Raw genomic sequence first — 26,394 nt, forward strand, 5'->3', positions numbered from 1 at the left:
GTTTTTATAGCTTTAAGTATTTTTTTATATCATTATGCTAACTTTATATACCTACATATATAATTTTGTTATAGTTTTTCGTTTTACGCGGGTTATAATCTATTTCGAGTATTAAACTTTAGCTAAGAAGGTAAAAGAAACAAACCCAGTCCACCGACCATTTATTTATCCACTCCATGTATATAAAACGCTTTACAGCACCCCACAAAATTTCACCCCCTCACTTTCGCCATATCTCATCTCACAGTGATTATCATTATATTATTAAAAAAAAAAAATCCCCAAATTTCCCTCGCTACCAATTCGAAGCCCTAATTATTTATTGATCGCCAATTTCAATCAATCACCATGATTCCTTTATCTCAGAGATTGTCAACTGACATTCGGTTATTGTTCGATAGCTTGAACGATTCCAACTCCGACTCCGTTCTTCGTGAACTCTCTCAGGTATCTATATCTATATCTATACATACAAACAAATATATATGTATATTTTATTTTTATTGCGATCGATCTAGTTGTTAGTGAAAAGTATAAACCCTAGATGATGTTTAATTGCTATATATGAGTGTAAATTGGGATGTGTATGAATGTGTGCATGCCTTAGTGTAATTCTATAGAAGTTTTTTTTTTTTAAATTTATTTATTTAACTAGGGTTTATTTCAAGTAATGTTATGTTTCCACCTGTCAAGAGTTGAAAGGCAAATGTGGTTTCGAAATTTGGTACGTGTTTCGAAGTTTTGTTATTCGTTGACTCGGAATGGGACGCGTGGTTTGTCGGTAGGTTTACGTAACAAATTTTTGTGTAACTTGAATTTGTTTGGGTTAATATCGGTATGTGTTTAATGGGTTATTGTTGTTGACATTGTGGAATTTTCTGCAGTATGCTGATTATGGAATGGAAGGAAGTGTTCTGCTTTTAGAGACCTGCTTGGATCACTTTAATGTTTATGAAAGGGACTTGAAAAGTAATCGCTTGGAACCTGTAGTTGCTTCTCTTTTTAGGAAGTTGTTTGAAAAGCCGCAGTTTAGTACTGTATTTACTGTGTCAGTTAGGCCAACTTCAATCACTGAAGAGTTTTTGGATAATCTGTCGGTTGCGCTTCAATTATCAGCGTATGAGAAACTTGGATTTGGTCTTGCTTTGACAGATTCAGACAATAATGACATCAGAATGGCTGGTGAGCCTCAATTTTGTTTCCCGTATTTCTTAATGCTGCTTAGGTTGAGCTCTTCATCTATGCATATGTAAGAAATATCTTTGTGCTTGCAGGTAAAAACTTTTGTATGAGACAGATTGAGGAATTGTGTGCCACCAATGCCTCTTTGCATAATTCTGACTATGTTCAGGATGTATTGCTGTTTCTCAATAAATCTGACGTTCTTTCTAAACATGTGGATCTGTTTATGCAATTAATATCTCTGGTTCAGTTTAATAAAGATTCGAGGTTTATCTTAGCTCCTCTTGTTTCAGATGAACTGCAAGACTCTGATTTATTGAGGTTAATCTATGATTTTTGTTATATAGGTTTTTCCTTACTTTTTTGTTTATTTAGTTGGAGTTTGTAATTGAATCTTTTCCAATTTGTCATTTCCAGGAATATGGATTATCTCAATGAAGGCAATGACAATGAATTTGATGCTATCCTAGCAGAAATGGAGAGGGAGATGAACATGGCTGATATGCTGAAAGAAATGGGCTATAACTGTACATCAGATGTATCACTTTGCAAGGATATGTTATCCTCGTTCTCACCTCTAACTGAAGTCACCATTGCCAGGATACTTGGCACAATTGTTCGATCTGATACCAGTCTCCAGGACCATGAAAATGCATTTTCAACATTTTGTTCTGCTCTTGGTAGAGGGGGTTTAACTGATATTCCCTTGTTGAACTCTTGGAACACGGATGTCCTTATAGAATCATTTAGGCAGCTTGTAAGTTTCTTGTTTCATGTATCTTTGTTGATTTCTTTGCAATTTATGATTTGCAAAGTTGACTAATGACATGTTTAAAAATTTAGGCTCCTGGAATTAGCTGGACTGCTGTGATTGAGAGTCTTGATCACGATGGTTTCTACATCCCGGACGAGGCAGCATTTTCACTACTGATTTCATGCTACAAACATGCAACCCAGGTCTGTCCTTGTATCTGTTACTTTTAATCTCGCTAATGAAGCTTATAGTCTATTGATTTGTTAGATGACAATTGACAATGCAGGATCCCTTTCCTTTGGCTGCTGTTTGTGGCAATGTTTGGAGAAACACCGAGGGACAACTTTCTTTTCTGAAGTATGCCGTTGCTGTGCCGCCTGAAGTGTTCACGTTTGCTCATTGCAAAAGACAATTGGTATGGAGATCCGCGTTTTATGTTATGTTTATATGACTAAATGAGTTCTCATTCAAGTATTTGCACATATTATTGTAGGCAAATGTTGATGCAGTCTATAGTCACAAGTTTCAATCTGGTCATGCAAATCATGCGTGGTTATGTCTTGACCTTTTGGAGGTCTTGTGCCAGCTTGCTGAGAGAGGCCTTGCAAAGTCTGTTCGATCGCTGCTTGAATATCCCCTTAACAATTGTCCTGAAGTGTTGTTGTACGGGATGGCCCATGTTAATGTATTGCCTTTACTCATCTTTGACTAGCTTATTATTCCACTTCTCCATTAATCTGGTTTGGCTGATTTCTTATGTTCAAAATTTGCAGACACCGTATAATCTTCTTCAGCATGAAGTTGCTTTGGCTGCTCATCATGTTGTACTCAAAGACCCTTCTGTGGGTGGCATCCTTTGGCATGTTAACCCTCCCTTTTTGTTGAGAGCCTTAATTGATGCACTCACCTTGGATGCAGATAACATGAGCAGAGTCTTTGATTTATGCCAGGAGTTAAAGGTCAGAGCCTGGTTTTGAATTCTTTTGGATGTGTATACAATTATTATGTCCTAAACTCCATTGATATTATTTGTCTCTACATGTTGCACCTTATAACAGAAGGAACAAAATGAAGGAAATCATCTCTTTGTTATGTTCTATAATATCTTTCTTTTTCACAGATTATATCTCCTGTATTGGATATGATACCCATGTCATTGGGTATTAGGCTGGCTGCTTTGGCTTCTCGAAAAGAACTCATAGATCTTGAGAAGTGGCTGAGCTCAAATTTAAGTACTTACAGAGAGAACTTTTTTGAGGTAAGTGAAAAACTGGTATTGCACTTGCGGGTATCTGCTCATCATTATACACTGTCATTCATGGTTATTAATAATGATAATGATATGCATGTGTTACGTTTGCAGGAGTGCCTGCGATTTCTGAGGCTTGCTCAGGAATCTTCCAATCGTTTGCATAACTCTGGTAACATCTGGAGCCTTTATATGGAGGCAGCTCCTGTGTTTTATAAGGTTTTACCTTTCCAATAACTTTGTAATTACCAATATATTTATAGCTTGAATATCAATAACGTGTTGTCTTTTCTAGGTCCTTCATTCACAATCAGGCTTGCTCACCTCTAACCAACTATCCAAGGATTTGGCAAGTTTACATTTGAAGACCACGAACAACAATTTAATGATGAAGAACAATGGTGGTCTTGATTCGTCTACATCCGAAGTATATGCGGATGATATAGAGACGGAGGCCAACTCTTATTTCCAGCAAATGTTTTCAGAGCAGTTGACGGTTGATGCAATGATTCAAATGCTGGTCCGATTCAAGGAATCTCATGAAAAAAGGTTTATTTTTAGCTCATTTTAATTTTTACATACGATTCACTAATATTATAGTCACATTAATTTGTCAATGTTGCAAATTTTGAATATTATGAAAGTTGTTAAAAGTCTCTGGCTTCAAAGATTCTCGCGTCGTACCTAAGTTTGCTGTTTTTTAAGGGAACTTTAGTTGTAATAGCTGGTGATTTTTGTGATATCAAGTGAAATGACCTTTTGCCTCTTGAACGCCCTGATTTTCTTCCGAGTCCTTTGTGTGTGATATAAAGTTATCATGGTTTAAGCTATGTTACTTGGATGATTATGTTGGAATTATTACTTAACAATATGGCAACTGAATTTATATATATATATATATGTATGTATAATATATGGTTGATTGATGAATCATATTCTGCTGCCATATGATCTCAGGGAACAATCGATATTTGAGTGCATGATTGCGAATCTATTTGAAGAGTACAAGTTTTTCAACAGATACCCTGAGAGACAACTCAAACTCGCTGCGGTTCTCTTTGGTAAGCCTTACCTTCTCATGATCCTGACTTAAGTCGAGTAAAGGCCTATGATAATCGTATGAATAGATACTTTCGATCTTGACTTCAAATTTTTGCGATACACTACTTTATATAGTTGCCCTATTAATAAATATGAAAAATTTGAAATTGCAGGATTGCTTATCAAGAATCAACTTGTGACCCATCTGACACTTGGTATTGCACTACGAGCTGTTTTGGATGCATTACGTAAACCTGCAGATTCTAAAGTCAGTACGAACATCTTGTGATAATGCTACCTAAATTTTTTTCTACTTCAATGATTAATATTTCCTGTGTACAGATGTTTGCTTTTGGTACAACGGCTCTGGAGAAGTTTGTGGAACGCCTGAATGAATGGCCACAATACTGTCAACATATCTTACAAATATCACATCTACGTGGTGCTCATCCTGATCTTGTTGCATTCATTGAAAGGGCACTCAGCAGAGGTTCGTCAGGCCACCCAGAATCAGATGCAACCCAGAATCCCGCGGCTGATCAACACCATCATTCTATCTCACAAGCGAATTCTGAGGTAGATCTTTCATCTTTCATCTTTACTGTGTCTGTAGTCTATACTTGATACATGATCTGGTTCAGGCTAATTCTTTTATATGAATCTCAGACCTGTGAATTATTCATATTATGCAGTGGCGAAGGGAGGGGGGTGGCTGGCGGGTGCCAAGCCCCCTCCATGAAGCCAACTTACTTATAATATATAATAGTCTATGTTCTTCATTTTGGAACAAATGTATTTATTAGCCCCTCCCAATATTTTTCATCCTTGACCAAAGTATAATAATAAAAAATGAGAATTCTACGTGCCATCATTGATTGATTAGAGGTTTTTGTTATTAAATATTTTTTTGGTAATTTATTTTTTTCTGCTTCCCATATAGTAAATTAAATAATATTTAAATGTTATGTGTTACTGTGTTAGTGTTAATTTTTCTTTTTATTCATTTTAAGTATGGAGTATAGTATATTATTAATATCATTATTATTATTATGAATTTGTAAATGTTAAAGCCTAGTTAAGCTGTACAAAGTTCTTTATAAAATTAAGCACTTTAATTTTACACACTAAAACTTATAAGGATTAAAAAATTAATTACCAGTTTCTACACTCGTATAGGACGATTCTATACAGCTTAGAGTGTATAAGTATGCTATAATAAGTGTGCGGAATTAATCAATTTATTGAAATGGTGGTATAATAAAATAAACAAAAAAAATAACTTATTATTATTTACTTTTGTTAAAACCTAAACTTAGATTATTAGTTACTATGTTAGTTGAGATATAGATACTAATATTAATTTAAGTTGTGTAAATACGACATTACTATTTTATAATAAGATAGGAACTCTTTAAATAAGATCCAGGGTTTACTTTCTATGTATTACGAACTTTTTTTTAGGGTGTTTATTTATGAAATGAATCTTGGTTCCACCTCTGATAATATGATAACTCTATTTTGGGTGCCCTTTAGTTTGCAACTTTGTTGCTCACCCCTTTTTATTCTCTCTAATAAACCTTCAAAAATTTTTACATCCAATGACACATAATAGTTCAGCTTTGCTTACATTATAAATTCGATGAAAATGCACTATGTTTAGATATACATTCGGTTCAATTGTTAGTTTGTTAGAATTCTATATTATAGAATAATGTTATATATTAATAGCTTCAGCTGATTATATAAATATATAATATAGTTTAATCCATTGAAAGTCTCATTTATCTTGGAATGGAGGAAGTAATTAACATGTTGCATGATATAAACGTATGTTATTTGGACCTATATTAGATTTGCATAATGAAGATCTATGAATCTATTTTCTTTGTAGGTGCCGGGTTCATTTTTCCCTTCGATTGGACCTGGTGGTCCACCGATTAGTTCTCAGATATCTTCTCCAATTCAGCTTCAACAGAGAAGCCAGAGTTATCTAGATGAAAGACACAGAGCCTCTGCAACTTCGTCCAGTTATATAAAACCAAACTTGGCTAACACTGGTCCAGCCTCAGTTGCTCCAGCAAATGATGCTGCTAGCATCCCGAAGGTGACATATTGTAATCTGATTTTCACAAGATGGTCTCGTCTGTAGATTTTCTAGTTGCTGATTGCTATATTCAGATTTATCTCTGTGTTCATTGTTTAGTTTATGATTGTTATATGCACAGCCACAGAGTGTAGTTAGCTCCTCCTCGGCACTGGCTTCGTCTCCTGCTTTTGTTCGTCCATCTCGAGCAGTTCCTTCGGCAAGTAAGTTGAAATCTCTCTCTAAGTGTTATAATTGTGGATTTACTTCTCCATCATCTTCGCCTTATGACTGTGCTGTGACATACACTATCGGATGCAGGGTTTGGCTCTGCTTTAAGTATCGAAACACTTGTTGCTGCCGCTGAACGCAGAGAAACACCCATAGAGGTACAATGTCTTCCAATATTGATTTGCAAGATTATAACTAATCAGCTGTGGGGTATTTTAAGGAATTGATGCTTATCGCTCCTTTGTTAAGATGAAGTTTATTTGTGATTTATCGTTTTGGGTTTAAATTTAAGTCGTTGCATGTAAGAATTTCTGGTCGTTTATTTTTCTATTATGGATTCTTCTTTACAGGCCCCCCCATCAGAAACCCAGGATAAGATTTCATTCATTATCAACAATTTATCAGCTGCCAACATTGAAGCTAAAGCAAAGGAATTCACGGAAGTTTTGAAAGAACAGTACTATCCCTGGTTTGCGCAGTACATGGTTATGAAAAGGTGAGAACCTGTATTAATTTAATAATGTGTTATTACTATAGTTTTGCTATAAAGTTAAGGTGGGAAGGTAATAAACCTAAAGTGATTTTTAATGGTTTTTAGAGTTTTAAACTGAGGTTGTTAGTAATGCATGAAACTTGGAGGGCCTACGTAGAAATAAGGATAAAAAATATATATTTATATTGGTTGAACATATTTAAATGAAGAAATTAAATGGCATGTAGATGGTTATGTGTAAACCTTATATTGAGTATTGATACAATGATACTTGAGCTCAGCTAACTATAAATTATATACCAAAGTAACATATAACAATAATCATAGTACTCTTAGCAAAGTACAAATCAATAAAAAGGAAAAGAGATGTAACAAAATTGTTCTCTACAACTTTGGCCATTATTATAGCCTTATAGGAAGCAAACAGCGGAAATATTGTTTTCGTGCAGTTGCTGAGGGTCAACAAATGAGGTTTAAAAAAAGATATTATGATGATAGAAATAAGGTTAGGGTTTGAAATAAATTATCAGTAAAAGTAATCAAAATTGAGGAGGTATAGAGCTACAGGGAAGTTATTAAAAGTGAAAAGTACCCTGGGTAACTAAAATGGCATTGTATCCTTCCTAAAATGTATTCATTGTTTTGGAAGATGAATATGAATGAATCAATTTTCTGTTGCCACCAGCATTCTCTCTTTAGAAAAGTAGAAAAGGAATATAATTTTGATTGATCAATCGGTAAATTTCATTGCTTTATTCTACACATTTTCTCCTGGTCTACAATGATCAACATGCTTCTTAGTTATGAAGGTAGTTTTTTTCCTGGATGTAGGATTTTTTATGCCCTACAATTCATCACAATCGTTATTTTTTCTTAGTGCTTACTGATCTTATTGACAGAGCGAGTATTGAACCAAATTTTCACGACTTGTACCTGAAGTTTCTTGAGAAAGCCAACTCAAAAATTTTAACAAGAGAGATTGAAAAAGCCACCTATGAGAATTGCAAGGTATAATTTAGCAAAAATGATCTTTGGTTCTTTATATGATGGTAATGTTTAGATCATTGGAAATCTTAATAATATATGGCAATTTTGCAGGTTCTCCTAGGATCTGAACTTATAAAGTCCAGCTCAGAAGAACGTTCGTTGCTGAAGAATCTTGGAGGTTGGCTGGGAAAGATCACAATTGGTAGGAACTATGTTCTTCGCGCTAACCAGATTGATCCAAAGGCTCTAGTAATTGAGGTGGTTATACACTATACATAAGTGTTTCTAGTCCCAATGTATATGTGCTTTAGTCTTGGTTTTTTACTATTTTTGAGTGATGTATAATTTAGTTTATTATAAATGTTCTGTAGGCATATGAAAAGGGTTTGATGATTGCAGTGATTCCATTTACTTCCAAGGTATACAGGTTATTTGATTTATCTTTTTTCTCTGATCAAAGGATTGTGGCATTCTTAAACATCCTTTTTGATGATGTAGATTTTAGAGGCATGCGACAACAGTCTTGCATATCAACCTCCTAATCCCTGGACCATGGGAATTCTTGGATTACTTGCTGAAATCTATGCAATGCCGAATCTCAAAATGAATCTCAAGTTTGAAATTGAGGTATGAAATTACTTGCTTAATACAAAGCGATGAAGTTGAGGTTTTTAAACGAGGTTTCTAAATGGCATATCATGGCAATACATATATTCTTGTTCAGGGTAAGAATATTAATTTGAAGTGCATTTACATTGTTTGTTTTTGTTGCATCTTTCAGGTCTTGTTTAAGAATCTTAGTGTGGATTTGAAGGAAGTAACCCCATCGGCCCTTCTCACGGACAGAGTGAGAGAAGTTGAAGGAAACCCTGATTTTTCTAACAAAGATGTCGGGCCAGTTCAGCAACCAGTGGTTGGGGAAGTCAAGTCTAACATGATACCTAATCTAAATCAGGTTGAGTTACCTGTTGAAGTCACTAATTCTTCTCATCCAGGTGGTCATTCGCGTATATTGCCTCAGGTTAGCTATCTATCTTTTTATGTATGTATCTCAAAGTACACAACTGCAAACAAGCCGAGTTGAGCACAATTTAACCTCCTTACCCTGAATTCCTAAACACATACTCGATTTGGTAGATCAAGAAACATTCTTTATGGAAACTCAAGGTCCACTTAATGGAACATTTTAGGTTTAATGTCAATTTTGTTCAACCGGTTTGAAGCCCTGGTTACGTGTACACTGTACAGTAGTACTGATGCATTACATAGGGGGCTTCAGAACCTTGATAAGATTCCAAGTGAGTTCTATTAAGCTCAACATTTGACTTGTTATGTGCTACGAGCTTGCTTTGCTACTCGAACTATATATGTATCTGTTCAAGCAAGCTCTGATAAAAGCTCGACTGGGGCTGGGGTACGGGGAACAGCCCTAGATGTACATTTGAAACTATTACTTTGGATCTCTGGCTTGATTTCCCCTTGTATGTTTTGGTGGATAGTATGCTGCTCCTCATCATCTTCCTGCTGCTACTTTAAGTGAGGATGAGAAGATGGCTGCCTTCGGCATACCTGATAACCTTTTATCTGCTCAAGGACTTCTACAAGCACAAATGCCGCTTTCAGTTGGTCAGGTGTGGTAAAGTTTGTTATTTTCTATTTTTTAATGCACTTTTTTTTTTTTGGTGCTAATGTTAGCCGTCTTTGTAGATACCATCAAGTATGGACCAACAAGTTATTATTAATCCGAAGCTTCAAGCCCTGGCCCTGCATATGCCCTTCCAGAGGTTATATCTATCCCTGATCTCAATACTTACAGAGTGGCAATTCAGTACATTTCTGTTTAAGCGGGTCATTTTTGGTCGTATTAGATGTAACCAGTAAAATATACTCTGCAAACAAGTAACTAAATGACAAAAGTACTTGACGTGTATACAAATTACAACATCTTAAATTGGTTTTACTCTCAAATAACTTTATTATGATTCCAATGGGTTGGTGCTCACATTCAAGAACATTTACTATTTTTCAAGTTCAAGTGAAGTTGGACAAAAAAGAATGTTGATTGATGGTCTAATTTCTCCCTCAAACTTATATTAAGCCACTTCACAACTGTTTGTTTTACAGTGTACTTGGAATTTCCATGGAGGTAGCTATCAAGGAAATAGTTTCTAGCATTGTGCAGCGTAGCGTATCTATAGCAACTCAGACAACAAAGGAACTTGTCTTAAAGGTGATTTTATTTTTACACCGGTTGAATATGCTCATTGTGTCTTTATTTTTTCATGGTCTCAAGTTCTTATTCAAAGATAATATGTGAATACAATTGCAGGACTATGCTATGGAGTCAGACGAAAGTCGTATACACAGTGCGGCTCACTTGATGGTTGCAAGTTTGGCTGGTAGTCTAGCTCATGTGACGTGCAAGGTATCTTAAATGAGTTGTTTAGTCATACTACAAAGTGCAAATGCTTGTATATCTTACTTTGTTTCATGCTATTAGGAGCCTCTTCGTGGTTCAATATCAAGTCAGCTAAGAAATAATCTTCAAGGTTTGAATCTGAATATTGCCAGCGATTTGCTTGAACATGCAGTTCAGCTTGTAACCAACGACAACCTTGATTTGGGTTGTGCTTTTATTGAACAGGCTGCAACTGAAAAGGTTAGATTGTATACTGCATGGTGTACTGATTACGTGGTCTGTCAATTGCTGATCCATGCTAGGAGTGTTCATATCACATTCTACATTATACCTAAGCAGTACTAATATATATTGTTCCACGCAGGCTGTTCAAACAATAGATAGCGAACTTGCACCTCAGCTTTCAATAAGAAGGAAGCACAGAGAAGGGGTTGGCCCTGCCTTTTTTGATGCGAGCCTCTATACACAAGGTCATGTTGCTGTTTTACCAGAAGCCCTTCGCCCTAAACCTGGCCGCTTATCCCATTCTCAACAGCGGGTTTACGAGGTATTACCTTTTTTTTACTAGTTGATTAATTACCCGGCATAAAACATAATATTAAATGGCTTTTGATAGGATTTTGTTCGCTTACCCTGGCAAAATCAATCCAACCAAAACTCGAATGCTGTACCTCTTGGTCCCTCTCCTCCACCAGGAAGTGGGGCTCTACACCGTGGATATAGTCCAGCTTCTGGGCTACAAAGCCCTGGTATTTTTTCACCCAGCCTGGGAAACCCTGGTATCAATGCTGTAACACATTCCTTGGATGCTGAAGATATGGAGCCCAGTTCAGCAAAACTACCTGGGTGTGTGGTTTTGCACGTTTCTTTTTAGATTTGTGATTGGTTGTATGCTTCTTTCTATCTTTACTGTTTCTGGTTTTCATCTGTAGTGGCTCACACAACTTTGAGAACGAAGCTGTTCTTTCTTCATTTTCTTCAGTGTCGGCTCCTGAATTGCATATACCAGAAGTCTCCAGTGTTTCCAAAGTTAGTATATGTCATATTCTGTAGTTCAAGATTCTGAGTTTCCATTGCTCGTCTCTTTTGTCTAACACACGTTTTCTATCTATTGCTAGGAAGCGGGTGTGTATGGGCAGCCTTTGCCCTCACCTTCAGCTTCTGATCGTGCTATGAGTGCCACTGCCGAACCTTCATTAACCACCAAAGATGCAGTGGATAAATTCCAGTCCATCTTAGAGAAGGTAAGCAATTGCTCTTAATATATCTTCTTTCCACCATTTATAGATTGTTTTGCTCAACATTATGATAGCTTTATGTGTCAGTTACTTGCTTTCATGATTACTTAACTTTTGTTATGAAAGATTCTGGCTTGTCGAACGCTTTTACTAAAAATATTTAGATAGAGATTTTTGCCTACCTGTCTGCTTGCTTTCTTTTTGCTTGTAGTTTTGATTATTGAAAACATAATGCTAGAGCTTTACAAGATTTATCATTTATTTTCTCAGCTGGAATTTATGATAGCCAATGATGCCAAGGAAGCTGAATTTCAGGTAATGTATCCTAATGTTCATCTCTAGAATATTAGTTTTGGTGAACTTAATTATGTGGATTCCCATTTAGACAACTTTCTCCATTCATGGTACTTAATAGATAACATTTGAATTATTGAATTTTATATAAGTTGAGGTTGTTTTCAGTCTGTTATTGGTGAGGTTCCTGGGGTCATTCTTAGATGCATTAGCCGAGATGAGGCTGCATCAGCTGTGGCTCAGAAGGTAAGTTCATTGCGAGTATTTTGATGTTCATCTATAGTTACTAAGCAGCTTTGACATGGCATTCAACCTTGTCACAGGTCTTCAAAGGTCTGTATGAGAATGCAGCAAACACCGCTCATGTCAGTGCTTATATTGCAATGCTAGCTGCAATTCGTGATGTTAGCAAGCTTGTGGGTAAAGAGTTGACTACATGGGTATGTGTATATTGTTTTCTTACTCTGAGGTCCTCAACGTTCATCATTAACATTATTTTGCTTCAACTTTCTATTTCAGTGGATTTCTGTATTCGTTACTCACATTAATATAATGTAGGTAATATATTCTGATGAAGATAGGAAGTTCAACAGAGATATCACCGTTGGCTTAATCCGCAGGGAGCTGCTGAATCTTGCCGAGTATAATGTTCATATGGCAAAGCTTCTTGATGCGGGAAAGAACAGTATGTGTAAACTATATCTGGTTAATGATAAACACGTGATTGTTTTCTAAAATTGTGCTGTACAAAATGCTTTGATTTGGCACGTTTATCTTATTGGTGCATGTTTATGTGACTGTGCATATGTCCGTATTTGTATCTCATATTCTCATATGTTCAGCATAAGAGTTCATGAAGTTCTCACACTCTAAACTAAAAATAGTGTCATATATTGAAGTTAACTAAAATGGTTTTTTAATATGTTATGCAGAAGTGGCAACAGAATTTGCAATTTCCCTCATCCAAACATTGGTGGCTAGTGATTCAAGAGTAATTTCTGAACTCCATAATCTTGTGGATGCATTGGCAAAGGTTTGATCTTTACTTCTAAGTTCTTTATATTTTAATCTGATTAAAGTCAGCATTCATTCTGATGGAGTACTTGGCAGCTTGCGACAAGGCCTGATGCTCCCGAGGCCCTTCAACAGCTTGTTGAAGTTGTTAGGAATCCGGCAGCATCCTCTGGCATTCCTTCTGGGAAGGATGATCTTATCAGACAATCAAAAGATAAGAAGGTAAAATTACTTCATGCATGGTATTGTTGCTGTCACTCGACAACATTCCGTGGATCCTAACTTTCTTGTACTGAAACAGGTGGCTAACCTTTCTGTAGCAAGCAGGGATGACACCAATGTTTCAGAAACTTCTGAATCAGACCTGGCTGGTTTCAATGAGGATGTATATAAAGCTTCTTTATTGGCTTTTGTATTTATTATCCTTGAGTTGATTTGAGTTAACTGGGCAACTATGTATCTCACAGGTTTCTCATCTATTTGCTGAATGGTACCGGATATATGAACTTCCTGGTGTGAACGATCAGGCGTCTGCTCGTTTTGTTTTACAATTGCAGCAAACTGGGTTGTTGAAAGCTGATGATACATCAGATCGCTTTTTCCGGCGTCTGCTGGTAATTTTTGCTCCAAAGTGCATGCTCAGGCACACAGAAATGATTCTAGTTATTTGTGCATTAGGAAAATAATTGTGTTTATCTTATATATAATTCCAGGATGTGGCTGTTTCACACTGTATAACTTCTGAAGGTGCCGTCCAATCTCATCAACAAACTCAAACATTATCCTTCCTGGCCATTGATATGTATGCGTCACTTGTGTATTCAATCCTGAAGGTAGGCCCCATTGATTTCTGTTTTCAAGTATTTACTTACTATGAACATTGATTGTGCTTTTCATTAACATGTCTTCATTTTTTTTGAAATGAGCAGTTCTCCCCTGTTGATCATGGATTAAGCAAGTTGTCACTTCTGTCGAAGGTCTACATTTTAAATCTAACCTTCTATGATTTCAGCAAGTTTCATATGATTACTGCTTACTAATCTACATTCTGTGCTGCTGCAGGTGTTAGCGGTGACTGTGCGATTCATTCAAAAGGATGCAGAGGATAAGAAGACATCTTTTAATCCCAGGCCATATTTTAGGCTGTTCATTGATTGGCTTCTTGACCTTAATACTCTTGATCCAGTTTTCGAAGGTGCAAACTTTCAGGTAATTTACATCCTCTTCTGGACTTGTAAAGTCTTTTATCTCGATTTCTTCTTCGTTGAAACTACTAACTTTTTTGGGCTCATACAGGTTTTGACAGCTCTAGCAACTTCTTTTCATGCCCTGCAGCCTTTGAAGGTTCCCGCTTTCAGGTTACGTCTTTTGTTGATTTAGTTAATGTTGTGTTTATCATTTCTAGGATGGTCCTAACAGTAACCTAAATGACGTTTAAATATGCCTGTGAGTGTCTAATGTGGGTATATTGGTCTTTTCAGCTTTGTTTGGCTAGAGCTAGTAAGTCACAGAAGTTTCATGCCGAAACTTTTAAGTGTAAATGCTCAGAAGGGATGGCCGTACTTCCAACGCTTGTTAGTTGACTTGTTCCAGTTCATGGAGCCTTTCTTGAGGAATGCCGAACTTGGCGAGCCGGTTTGCTTCTTTATTCATAAGCTGGAAACCTTATCATGCTTTATCATCAAATTTTAATATTATATATATTTCTTTCTGTTATCAGGTTCGATTTCTATACAAAGGCACACTCAGAGTGCTTTTGGTGTTGCTTCATGATTTCCCCGAGTTCCTTTGTGATTATCATTTCAGTTTCTGTGATATCATTCCTCCAAGTTGTATCCAGATGCGAAATATCGTCCTCAGTGCATTTCCACGTAACATGAGGCTGCCTGATCCTTCCACTCCCAACTTGAAGGTGATCATTTTGTAGTAGATGCTAGTGACATCTTGTAGTAGTTGCTAATGAGTTCACTCAGTTCAGAGGTGGCAAAAGGGATTGGTTGCGTTAGCTAGATTGTAGCCAATTTTAATCTATTTATCGAGTTTTAAGAATAAAAATATCTGAAATATGATTAAACCACATAGATAATTGTATGCCGTCGGTAAAACAACATAGAGGGTTTTCCTGCATTTCCTGAGATGTCCCCTAATCCATAAGCGTAACTTTTTGACCCATTATGAATAGTATAATTTTTAATGCGATATATTTTTTTAATTTTTTTAATGTCAGATTGATCTGCTTGTGGAGATTAGTCAATCACCACGCATTCTCTCGGAGGTTGATGCAGCACTGAAAGCCAAGCAAATGAAAAGTGATGTGGATGAGTATTTGAAGGTACATAATTTTGTTTGTTTAGTATTTTTTTTAATTGGAATGTTCAATACTTCTTGGTTCAGTGTACATGCATATAAGTTACATGGATACAGTTCAAAACTATAAAAATAATAAGAAATCCATGTTAGATGAAGTAAAAGGTGAAAAAGGATAAAACATTAGTTTTGATCCATTACAGACTTTTTTGAATAATTATCAATAGAGGTAATTAAATGTTGTCTTTTGATCTATTCTCGTGTTTGTGCTACTGGTTTTAAATTTTAATTATCTCCACAGGCTAGGCCACAAGGCACTTCATTTCTTTCTGAATTGAAGCAGAAGCTGCTTCTTTCACCAACTGAGGCTGCAAGAGCGGGGACACGATACAATGTGCCATTAATGAACTCCCTCGTACTTTACGTTGGAATGCAGGTGTGTTTAAGATACTCCTCTTTTTCAATGTAAAACATCCATGGATCTAGCTACTAGTTTTTTTTGTTAAAATAATTCTGACTTGCTTACAATGAATCGCATTAGAGGTGATAGGCGTTAGTGAATCATAAGTCTTTTGTGATCAAACATCTTTATGATTTAGAGATTTGGATCAAGTACCCTTTTACTTGGTCCATTCATTCATAAATGATAACCTAAATCGAGCCATTCACAAGTAAATCGATGAATTTATGTTGCCATCACTCACTTTTATTCTGTTGAATGTACAACGGCATTTCATCTATCAAAAACTGAAGCAGCTATCTGCTATGGTACATAAAATATTTATCATCTAGCTAAAATCTTGCAGGCCATCCAACAGCTGCAGGCAAGAACTCCTCATGGACAACCAATGGCTAGTAATGCTTCACTGCATATCTTTCATGTGGGTGCTGCCTTGGACATCTTTCAAACTCTAATATTAGAGTTAGAGACAGAAGGACGTTACCTATTTTTAAATGCGGTTGCAAATCAGTTGCGTTATCCCAACAACCATACACATTACTTCTCATTCATTCTCCTCTTCTTGTTTTCCGAGTCAAACCAGGTGACTTGACTTTTATGCTATTTAAGTATCTTGTTGCATTTTCACACAAACACACATTAACCTGACTAAATGTTACCCATATGCAGGAGGCTATTCAGGAACAGATCACGAGAGTTCTGTTGGAGCGGTTGATTGTTAATCGGCCTCACCCTTGGGGCCTTTTAATCACTTTCATTGAGCTAATTAAGGTAATCAACTCTTCAACCAAAGTTGTCACTTAGGATCAATAAATGTAATTTTTACATAGGGTAAAACGTAAAAGTGGCTGGGGCCGGGTCATTACCTGCAAAAAAAATTTGTTTGTAATGACATATGAGCAAATATTTTATTCGTATCTCGGTTGCCTATACTAGTTAGTGCATTATTTTGAATATGCGTGAAAGCGTGTTAACTTGTTTTTATTTTTATTTTTATGATTGAGTAGAACCCCAGGTACACCTTCTGGAGCCGATCTTTCACAAGGTGTGCTCCCGAGATTGAGAAGTTGTTTGAATCAGTTTCAAGATCGTGTGGTGGGGCTAAACCAGTGGATGACAATGTGGTTGCTGGAGGGATTTCTGATACTATGCATTAGGAGGATTCTTTTTCTGCTGTTGAATAGAATGTTATGGTAGATTTTTTTAGGTCTGTTACTAGTTTCTAGATATATTGGATATAAATGTGATTTGCAAATTGCTATCTTAGAGTGATTTAATGAAATCGACATTCATTTGTTCATGGTTCCAATAGTTCTTTTCTTTCTTTTTTTCCTTTTCTTCAAAAAAGAAAGAATAGAAAAGAAGAATAACACTTGGTCTTAAATCAAGTGGTCAGCCAGGACCTTACCCTTGGGGACTGCAGAGGGGATGTTTGTTTGGAAAATTGTGATAAAAAAATTATGGTTTTGAATATTTACCTTTTGAGTATGTGGCATGTGTTGCCACTCTTGTTCTGCACGTTAGTTTCAAACTTTCAACTTCTAGTAAACTTACCACTGTGAATGTCATTGTTGGACCGAGTTATTTACGTTGAACACTCCAGAAAAAATAATAATAATGAGAAAAATATTTTGTTTAAACCAGTAACCTGAGATAAAACAGTGAATAATTTTAACCAGCTGATTTGGCCATTATTGTTTATTTAGCCTCGTTATCTTAAACAACTACATTTTTAACCGTGTAATAAGCGAGAACCTTAAATAAATAATGACATGTTAAAATTTTATAAATATTATAAATTGACAAATATTTAACCAGGTAAGAATTAAACTAGTAAAAAAATGAAGTAATATTAGTGGTCATTTAGATTCTGGTTAACAGTGACCAGACAATTGAAAAATGGATACCTCATCTATTAGAGGTCTCGCTAAGTAAGGCTTTTGTATTTTTTGAATGTCTTTCATTCATCCTGATATGTCTGCATTGTCATTGTACTTGTGCTTTAACGTTTTAGTTGAGCAATTTAGTTATACACTAAAATTACTAAGCAATTTAGTTATCAATCTATATATCACATATTGTGTTAATCTAACTTAAAGTTATACATAATATCATTGCAATTTTCATACAATTATTTTTCTGATATATAATTGTGATAGCGTACTATATACTCTATATATGTTTTTAGTTCTCAATTAAGAAGGCTGGTTTAACATTCGGTCCAGTATTCAAAACATCAATTTAATAAAAACGTTATATGATAAAAATCCTATCCAAAAATATAATTTAATAAAAACGTATTACATTAAAAAATAAAAATTAACTGTAAAGATAAAAGATGATGTAAAATATAAAAATATTAGTTTTCATAACTTTATCATTAAAAACCATAATTATTAATGTCTACAAACTTTAATAAGGAAATAAAAATAATAATATTTATTTATTAAAATAAATTTAAATCTAAAAAATTTAAATAAGATATATAACATCATCATTTGATAAATAACACTATAAATTTATAAAAGTAAGAATAGAAATGGATTGAAATTCGTTCTTATTTTCATGCGTTAAGTTTTCAAACCTATAATTTTATTACAAATCATGTGAAATTGTGAATGTTCATTTGAGAACAAAAATTTTTGTGAAAACTAAAACTGGTCAAAACCCACTATGGTTTAAATCTAACACAATGTGTAATCTAAAAACACATTGTGTTAAATCACAGTGTGTTTTTATAGAGCATGAAAATAATAAAAATTGTTCAAACACACTGTGATATGAACTTAACACAATGTGTTTTTTAAAACAATTAAAAACACATAGTGTGTGTGTTTTGACTAATTTTCATAAAAATTTTAGTTAAAATTATCATTATATACTACTCGTAATAAATAAAATTTGGTTTATCAAGAAGGCCCAAAATTTTTTAAAAACTTAATTAGTTACATTATTGTTCGTTTTGCCCATAATCATGTACGAGTAATAAATAATAATATTTTGGTCCATTCATTTTGTCTGACTGACCAGCACCTCATTCTAAACCCTCTCTGTTTATAATAATGACAAAAACATCATTGAGGTGTGAAACTTTGTGCGTCCCACGAATCTCATCTACTCACAAGACCACCCCTTCAAAACACACACAAACATATAGATACACAAATATATATATAAAAAACACACAAATTACAGACAAAACAAAAATTTTCCACAGAGAGAGAGCTCATTGTACTTGTTGGGAAGCTTCAATATGACATTTAAAATTTATTCTTGAAGCTTCAACAATTCTCCAAGAATCACAAAAGGGTATATTTGTCAATAACAAAAGTTTCATAATTTGGGGCTAAATCTTTACACTTTTGAAAACCCTAACCCTAAAATTTTATCAGGGAAAAATGAAATCTTTATCAAAATGAAGTCTCATAATTCTGAACAAGATGATACCCATACCATAGATAGATGCAATAGTCCTATATCTATTGCTCAACAAGATTTTACTTTGTTGATTTCAGATCAGATATTGATACATATATTGTCTAAGCTTACTAAGTCACAGTTAATCTCTAGCTCTTTAGTTTGTAAAAGGTGGTTAAAGATTAATGGTGGGTTAGTTAAAGATTTAAGATTGTTGGATTGGGATTTTCTGGATTCTGGTAGACTTGTTTATAGGTTTACTAATCTTGTTAGTGTTGATATTCTTCAATCTTGCATTGTATCCTCTCGAAATGTATCGGGTATCTGTTTAAGTAATAAGTTTGTGTCTATGCATATTGATTCGGATGTTTCCTGTAATGGGTTTGTGTCAAAATTTGATTTTTTGGATGCCCGGGTGATTGATAGAGGGGTTCGGGTTCTTGCTCAAGGGTGCCCGAATTTACGTAGGCTTGTATTGCTTGGTGTGAGCTATGAAGGGTTGGGGTATATTGCCAACGAGTGTTTAGCTTTGCAGGAGCTTGAGCTATGTATGTGTTTAGATATGGATTTAAAAGGGCTTGCAGGGTTTAGGAATTTGCAAATTTTGAAACTTGTTGGTTCTGTTGATGGGATGTATGATTCAGTTGTTTCGGATATTGGGCTAACTATTTTGGCTCAAGGGTGTCCTAGGTTATTGAAGCTTGAGCTTGTTGGTTGTGAAGGGAGTTATGATGGGATTAAAGCGATTGGACAATGTTGTCAAATGATTGAAGAGTTGACCTTTTGTGATCATAGATTCGAAGGTGGGTGGTTAGCTGCATTGTCGTATTGTACCAATTTGAAGACTTTAAAGTTTCAGTCTTGTAAGTTTATTGACCCGAGTCCGGGCCCTGACAAGCATTTAGGTTCCTGTCCTACCCTGGAAGAATTACACTTGGAGAGATGTCAGTTAAGAGATAAACAGGGGTTGGGAGCGTTGTTTATGGTATGTGAAGCTGTCCGGGAGCTGGTTTTAGAGGATTGCTGGGGATTGGACAATAATTCTTTCATGGCTGCAAGTATGTGTAGGTATAATACGATCTCATTCTTTCAAATATTGTTTTCTACTCATATCCACACATTTGGTAAATAAGAATGTGATTCTATGTTTTTGAACCCATATAGTTGATTCTTGAGTTTTAGTTGCAAAGTTGCAAAGGAATGATGGTAAAAATCAGTGAAAGACTGTTAGTTTATTCATGTCCCCTGCTCCAAAGTTAGAGTTATTGGAATGTGTATTTTTCGGCTACTAATCGTCAAGTCTTATTTTTTATACCGTGAAACAGATGATTTTTGCATTGTACTGTCAGTTGGGTATTACATGACCTCTAAAGCCCAATCTTTGTGTTCTTATTTATCAAGTAAATAATGGCTGACTGTTTTACCATATTTTTCACATGGTTTTAGGCGAGTGATGTCCCTATATTTGGAAGGATGCTCGTTACTTACAATGGATGGTTTTGAGCCAGTAGTTCTATCATGGAAAGAGCTTAAGAGACTAAAAGTAATTGCTTGTAATAATATAAAAGACAGTGCTATGACACCAGAATTAGCTACCCTTTTTTCTGTTCTTAAAGAGTTGAAGTGGCGCCCAGATTCCAAGTCTATTCTCACATCCGGTCTTGATGGTACCGGTGTATGGCAGAAAGGTGGTAGAAGCTTCAAGATTTAGTCTTTCTTTTTTCAATAGTTAGCGCCGCACAAGACAGTAACCTGAGGGTATACTTGCTCTAGTTTTCCCCATAAAGAGTAGTCTTAGGCTCTAGAGAACAAGTGTATCAAATGTCAGTATACATCTAATTTCATTTTGCTATTTCTTTCCACATATTTTTCTATAAAGTTATATTGACAGCGTTTGTTTTGGAGTTAATACATCTCTTATTTGCTAGTAAAATTTGGCTGTTATGAGTTCAAATCCAACTTGTTTATATACCCAATGTGTCATTTGTGTTGCATTAGGTGACAAACATTTCATCGCCTTATTACGGTCAAATGTGAAAGGCAAATTTATTATGGATTTTATGTTAAGGAGCTAGGTTTTCCCTGTAGTTTGTAGTTATTAATAAATCACAGTTTATAGCTACAAGTTTGTAACCCAATGTTTTTCTTCTTCTTCTTTTTTTTTTTTTTGTAATTCTATTTGGGGTGAGTGGATAATATGATTTTTTCTCTCCTTTTCACTTTCAACATTGATGAGTTTCTTGATGCAAGCATGTGGGGCATCAAAATGGCTGGAGTATGCCATGGATCCAAGTTCATTGCAACCATGATACAACTAAGTCCACTGAATAGCAAAGTGGTTGTTGAATAAAAGGTATATGAAAATTTATAGCTACAACTTTCATCTAGTTGTCTTTTTTATTTTCTTGCTGCAGAACTTTCTCGTGCCATAAAGATTGTAAAATGTTTCCTCAATGCAATGGAATGAAATGTTCCAATTAGTTACAAGGATCTAAGTCAAGCGTTTAGCAGTTCTGCATCTGCAACTCAATCTATAATGTTGGAATTCATATTATTCCCCGTTTTGTTTTGTTAGTTGTAGGTAAGCTGTTAGTGCCTCTTGGAGTCTTGGGTGCAGATTTGTGGATTGGTTCAAAAATTTGGTTGATAAACATCTGGAAGTCCGTAATGGTAAGTTCAAATTCTGGATAAAGTTTCCATCTTTAAACAGCCAAATGTAGTTTGACTTATTTGGATATCAACTCTTCTTTTCCATTTCATCTACCCTTTTAAGGCACAATAGGTTCTGATGGAGTTGGTATTTCAGTATTTGATTCATTTTCTTATGCATGAGTTGATTTTGGTTATGTTTTACTTCAAACGTGTCAAACAAATCAAAAACAAAAGACCTGGCTTATAGGAAAACGTCAAATGACCAAATGGCTTAAATTAGTCACGCAGGTTGAGTGCCATCCAAAACATATCTTTTATGCATACAGTCTCTTGCTTTTTGAAAATAAAAAGTAAACTGTCTTTTCAGTTATTTCTTAAGACATATCAGAATCAGTAGTGTACTGAAAATTTTTGTATAATGCGGATTTCATAATCATATTCGATGCTGTATCATATAGAAAAATTAGGAACAAAGACGTAAAGTTGTTGAAACACCACGTTTTGGCCCGTTAGTTAACCTGCATAACCTGCCCACTAGTTTCTGCTATCCATCCTCCATTATGTATAAGCCAGAACTTAATCTGTTTCTCGAGTCTTTTTAACGCTTTCAGATATTGCTACTGTCCAGTCATTATTCCCTTGTTTTGTGTCCAGGTGAGTTGTGGCTATGCCCATGACCATATGCGTGAAACCATTGATGAGCATACATTGCTACTACAGCTATGCGTGTCTGATGTCCCTTGTAATATACACTTTTCTTCGGGTTCACCACTTAAATATTGATTTTTAGATTCAAAGAGTTTGTTTATCCAAAACATAAAAACACTCAAGTTTAAACACTCATAATATTTTGAAATCTTTGTGGACTCGTGCCCGACTTTACATATGAAGATTTACCCATATTATGCGGACGCTTTTCATTATTCATGTGGTTTGTAACCCGCCAAAGATGGTTCAATAACACATTTTGGATGCCTCAAAATTAGGTGTATATAATACCAATAGGTACCAAGCGAATGAATCCACTTTTTGTATTATAGGTATGCCTAAAAAGCAAGCTTTAAAAGCATGAGAACGAATTTTTGTGTAGTAGATCAAATTAAAAGGAACAACTTATTGGTATAGGTAAAATTTGTATATGATAAGTGTGCTTTCATTAGTGTGAGAAGTATTCGGTAACCCTCTTTTAATCTTACGAGTCATATACCCGTGCAATGCGGCATCGATGGCGGTAGTGGCACGGGGTGGCGCGGTGGTGACGGGTGCCGGTGGCAATAGTGATGAATGTAGGTAATTGATGTTAAAGTAGGTAGTGTAGTTAGTCCAAGAATTAAGAGATTTCTGTTGTAAATTATTTCATTAAAGGTATTATAGATATATTAGGTATAAATGTTTAAATTAATGAATAAAAGAGAGTTATTTTAGGTACTTTAATTTCTTAATTGAGATTTTAAAAAAAAGATTATTGCTTTATTATGTAGTATAGATATAGAAGATTAGCATTAGTGAACACTATAATTATGTAATAGTGGATTGATTCTCATTTTGACTTGACATGCTAAAATTGCTCTAGCTAACTGGACTTGGCTCACATATTTTTTTTAAATAAAAATCTAGTATATATGTGACAACATATATAATCTCATATATTTCCATATGTTGTGTATATGATTGAAGATTTTTTGTAATAGCCATGTTAAATGGTCAAATATTGACCCACTTGGTAGCTCTCAAGAGTTATGGACATATCCAGGGATGACCACAACGTTCTAAAGGCCATGTAATTAATTAGTTAATGTACATCACCTTTATTTTCCTAACTACTCCCGGTCCTGGAAAACTTGAAACCATGCATCTAGTGCAAATCATGGGAGACTACAGCTTTTGTATGTAGACAAATATTGTTTGAGGCGGTTCATCAATCAATTATCAATCATTCAGTTGTGGGTTTTAGTTTTATGTGATGGACACGTTGTAAATATGTGCGCAAATACTTGCTTTTTAGATGGGTTAAAGGTGTTTTTTCCCCCTTAATTCCACCTTTTGATTTCATTATGCAATATCAAACAAAAATGGCAAATGTGATCTTTTAATCCCTCTCAAACTCCCTAAAGGCCTGATTGATAAGATTATTAGGGCGTGTTTGGTTGGTGGAATTTGAAGGATTTTGATGGAATTGAAATGTAGATTTCATTCCATTCCATGTTTGGTTCCAAAAATAGGAAGGAATTCAATTCTAATGGAATGAAAAGATTACCCCATTCACATGAATCGTATTCCTTGACAAGGTGTGATGGATTTCAATTCCATCAAGACTTAAATCTACAAAATACCATTCTATCCTTACAAACATTATCTTCTCCAAACCTTCTCCATATCTACCACTCCAATTTCTCGTCAACCACCGCCGCCCATCCCACCCGGAAAACATTCACCGCTACCTACCCAGTTGCAAAGCGCCACCGCCACCCACCCAGCATTATCGACCATTGCCACCCACCAAGTCGGAAACCGCCACCACCAAGTCGAAAATAACCACCACCCACCCACCCAGAAACGATCGTTGCCACCCACCTAGTCGGAAACCGTTAGTGCCACCCATCCAGTCGGAAACAACCAGCGCCACCCACCCAGTCAAACCACCGCCACTCTGTCGGAATCTGCCGCCGCCACCGACCCAGTCGGAAAATGACCCCCCTCTACCACAACCTTTAATAGCAATAACCCCCCGCCACCTAGAAATACAACTTACAATTGTTTAACGTTGGTCACAATGTGAAGAAAATTAACAGATCTCGTTTGAATTGCAATGTGCATTTGGATTATGCAAGGAAAAGGACAGAAGGCTGTAGGTTGGTCAGTGGTCACGACGGAGACATATGTGTTTTAATGTGTATGACTTTTTTCTAAGAAAGGGAAACTAGTTAATGTATAGGAAAAGGGTAAAAAAAAGTCATTTTAGTAAGTGTGTCAAAACATTCCTTAATATATTTTAACAACCAAACATGAATCAAATTCCATTCCATTAAATTTTATTCTATCAAATTCCATTCCTTAAAAAACATTCTGTAAACCAAACACGACTTTATATTTTTTTTATAACATACAAATGTCGCTTGATATGGACTGGACTAATTTCTTTGGTTCAGAGATACCAGTGTCCTAAAATTTGGAAAACGCCAATTTTTTAGTTAAGATAATAACGAATTTGAAAAAAGATTTAAATGTATGAAAAATCCAAAGATTACAATTATGCATTTAACACACAAGTATAATTTTTCTACATCTACTTTTGCTTTCAGAAAGTACCAATATAACTTGTCATATTTGGTTACTTTGTATGAAGCAGCATGAACGGCAGTGAAGCTGTACCCCAAATCCACAAGAAGAAAGACTCCTGTTGAATTCACACCTGAGGCCGTCGAGCTACTTGAAAGGGTCCAACAGCTCATGCATGGTGAATTATGACGCCGCGATCGATAATGTAGTTTTTAAACGTCTTACTTTTGGTATTCAAAAAGAAGTAACTATAACAAAAAGGAGTAACGACGCAGCTTATTGCCCATTTGTTTTCTATTTCTATGTAAATGAATATATTTAAAGTTTAGATGGATATAGAGCACTACCAACACAAAATCTGTTATGTGGAAGTCTATAATCGTGTTCGGGTTCTGTTTGCGACAAAATCCATCAGGGATAGGTTTGTTTGTCTACTTGTGTACTACTACATATTCAGCATTGTCTCCAAATTTACTGAATAGTGCTCAATATATACATCAAGTGAATCTAGCCTCCTTTTTGTGTGTGCATACAATTAGAAATATTGGGAACATCAAATAATTGATCATATATTATTGATCTGAAAATACAAGGGTATATCTTTTTCACCGTCCCTCATGTTAACCGTGTACTACAACATATCGAACGCATTTGTTCATCGATTCGAGCTCATAGTTTAGCTAAATCGGTTAAACCAATTAGATCGAAACAAGTCAACTGGTTGGAATGAGTTGATAGGCTTGACACTCCCTGTTTGATAAATTATCTATAGAGTTCGGTTCACGGTTTTGACACATATATATCGAACTAACCGGCCATTTTGGACTAAACAAAATCATTTAATTAATTTATCCTAAGTAATTAAATGTTGATGTTTATTCTATAATGCATATATAGCACAATTTGTTTTAATCTTTTTGAATATGATCAAGATAAGCAAGTCAACTAGCTTAATTGTTATAGTACGTAGAATGTATATATATGTTTAACTTTGATGTGAAATCCAATATTAATTTAGCAGCCTTGATGAGTAGGACCACCGTGACACCGTGGCTAAAGTCAGTGAAAAGCGGTACGTGGTGGAAGTTGCTCTCTACGTGGCTGACCATGGTTCATATACTACCTGCCATCTGTTCTTATCTCATCATTGACACCAAACTTTTGCTTCCAAAAGGATCACATTTCCCAATTTCCCATGTTCCCTCTTTACTTTTTGGCTCGATCGTTTCCATTTCAGTGTTTAAATTAAACAAGGTTATTCAACCTGGAGGGATTAACACTAAGTCTGTAACGG

The 26,394-nt window shown here is 35.4% G+C and overlaps 2 protein-coding genes across 2 annotated transcripts; both read left to right on the forward strand.

Annotated features, from left to right (window-relative positions):
• Positions 1-234: 234 nt before the first annotated feature.
• On the forward strand, positions 235-17,061 carry LOC122593856 (CCR4-NOT transcription complex subunit 1-like). The gene is made up of 51 exons (XM_043766305.1): positions 235-447; positions 885-1,182; positions 1,275-1,503; positions 1,600-1,939; positions 2,026-2,139; positions 2,223-2,351; positions 2,430-2,621; positions 2,710-2,895; positions 3,057-3,194; positions 3,300-3,404; positions 3,481-3,734; positions 4,143-4,246; positions 4,400-4,494; positions 4,569-4,802; positions 6,118-6,330; positions 6,452-6,533; positions 6,631-6,698; positions 6,891-7,036; positions 7,933-8,041; positions 8,132-8,278; positions 8,392-8,439; positions 8,519-8,647; positions 8,802-9,041; positions 9,520-9,651; positions 9,728-9,804; positions 10,145-10,250; positions 10,350-10,445; positions 10,521-10,679; positions 10,804-10,986; positions 11,056-11,285; positions 11,372-11,468; positions 11,558-11,683; positions 11,948-11,992; positions 12,140-12,217; positions 12,295-12,411; positions 12,530-12,656; positions 12,904-13,004; positions 13,082-13,207; positions 13,287-13,370; positions 13,453-13,599; positions 13,699-13,818; positions 13,915-13,962; positions 14,048-14,194; positions 14,282-14,343; positions 14,467-14,620; positions 14,706-14,897; positions 15,213-15,317; positions 15,594-15,728; positions 16,099-16,335; positions 16,422-16,523; positions 16,760-17,061. The coding sequence occupies exons 1-51, from the start codon at positions 349-351 to the stop codon at positions 16,907-16,909; spliced, it is 7,182 nt and encodes a 2,393-aa protein (XP_043622240.1). The 5' UTR covers positions 235-348; the 3' UTR covers positions 16,910-17,061.
• Positions 17,062-18,832: 1,771 nt separating this feature from the next.
• LOC122592895 (F-box protein At5g07670-like) lies at positions 18,833-21,102 on the forward strand. Its single transcript, XM_043765220.1, has 2 exons — positions 18,833-20,237; positions 20,616-21,102. Exons 1-2 carry the CDS (start codon positions 19,168-19,170, stop codon positions 20,878-20,880), a joined length of 1,335 nt encoding a protein of 444 aa, XP_043621155.1. The 5' UTR covers positions 18,833-19,167; the 3' UTR covers positions 20,881-21,102.
• The last annotated feature ends 5,292 nt before the right edge of the window (positions 21,103-26,394 follow it).

The sequence above is a fragment of the Erigeron canadensis genome, chromosome 3 (assembly GCF_010389155.1).
Source record: "Erigeron canadensis isolate Cc75 chromosome 3, C_canadensis_v1, whole genome shotgun sequence".
Classification (NCBI taxonomy): domain Eukaryota; kingdom Viridiplantae; phylum Streptophyta; class Magnoliopsida; order Asterales; family Asteraceae; genus Erigeron; species Erigeron canadensis.

What these genes read in the sequence shown, in the direction of transcription:
- LOC122592895 (XM_043765220.1), top strand. Translation starts at nt 19,168, where the DNA reads ATGAAGTCTCATAATTCTGAACAAGATGATACCCATACCATAGATAGA. An exon ending in ATGGCTGCAAGTATGTGTAG is followed by an intron (nt 20,238 to 20,615) that starts GTATAATACGAT and finishes ACATGGTTTTAG; the next exon opens with GCGAGTGATGTCCCTATATT.
- LOC122593856 (XM_043766305.1), top strand. Translation starts at nt 349, where the DNA reads ATGATTCCTTTATCTCAGAGATTGTCAACTGACATTCGGTTATTGTTC. An exon ending in TGATTCCATTTACTTCCAAG is followed by an intron (nt 8,440 to 8,518) that starts GTATACAGGTTA and finishes TTGATGATGTAG; the next exon opens with ATTTTAGAGGCATGCGACAA. An exon ending in ATGTGGATGAGTATTTGAAG is followed by an intron (nt 15,318 to 15,593) that starts GTACATAATTTT and finishes TTATCTCCACAG; the next exon opens with GCTAGGCCACAAGGCACTTC.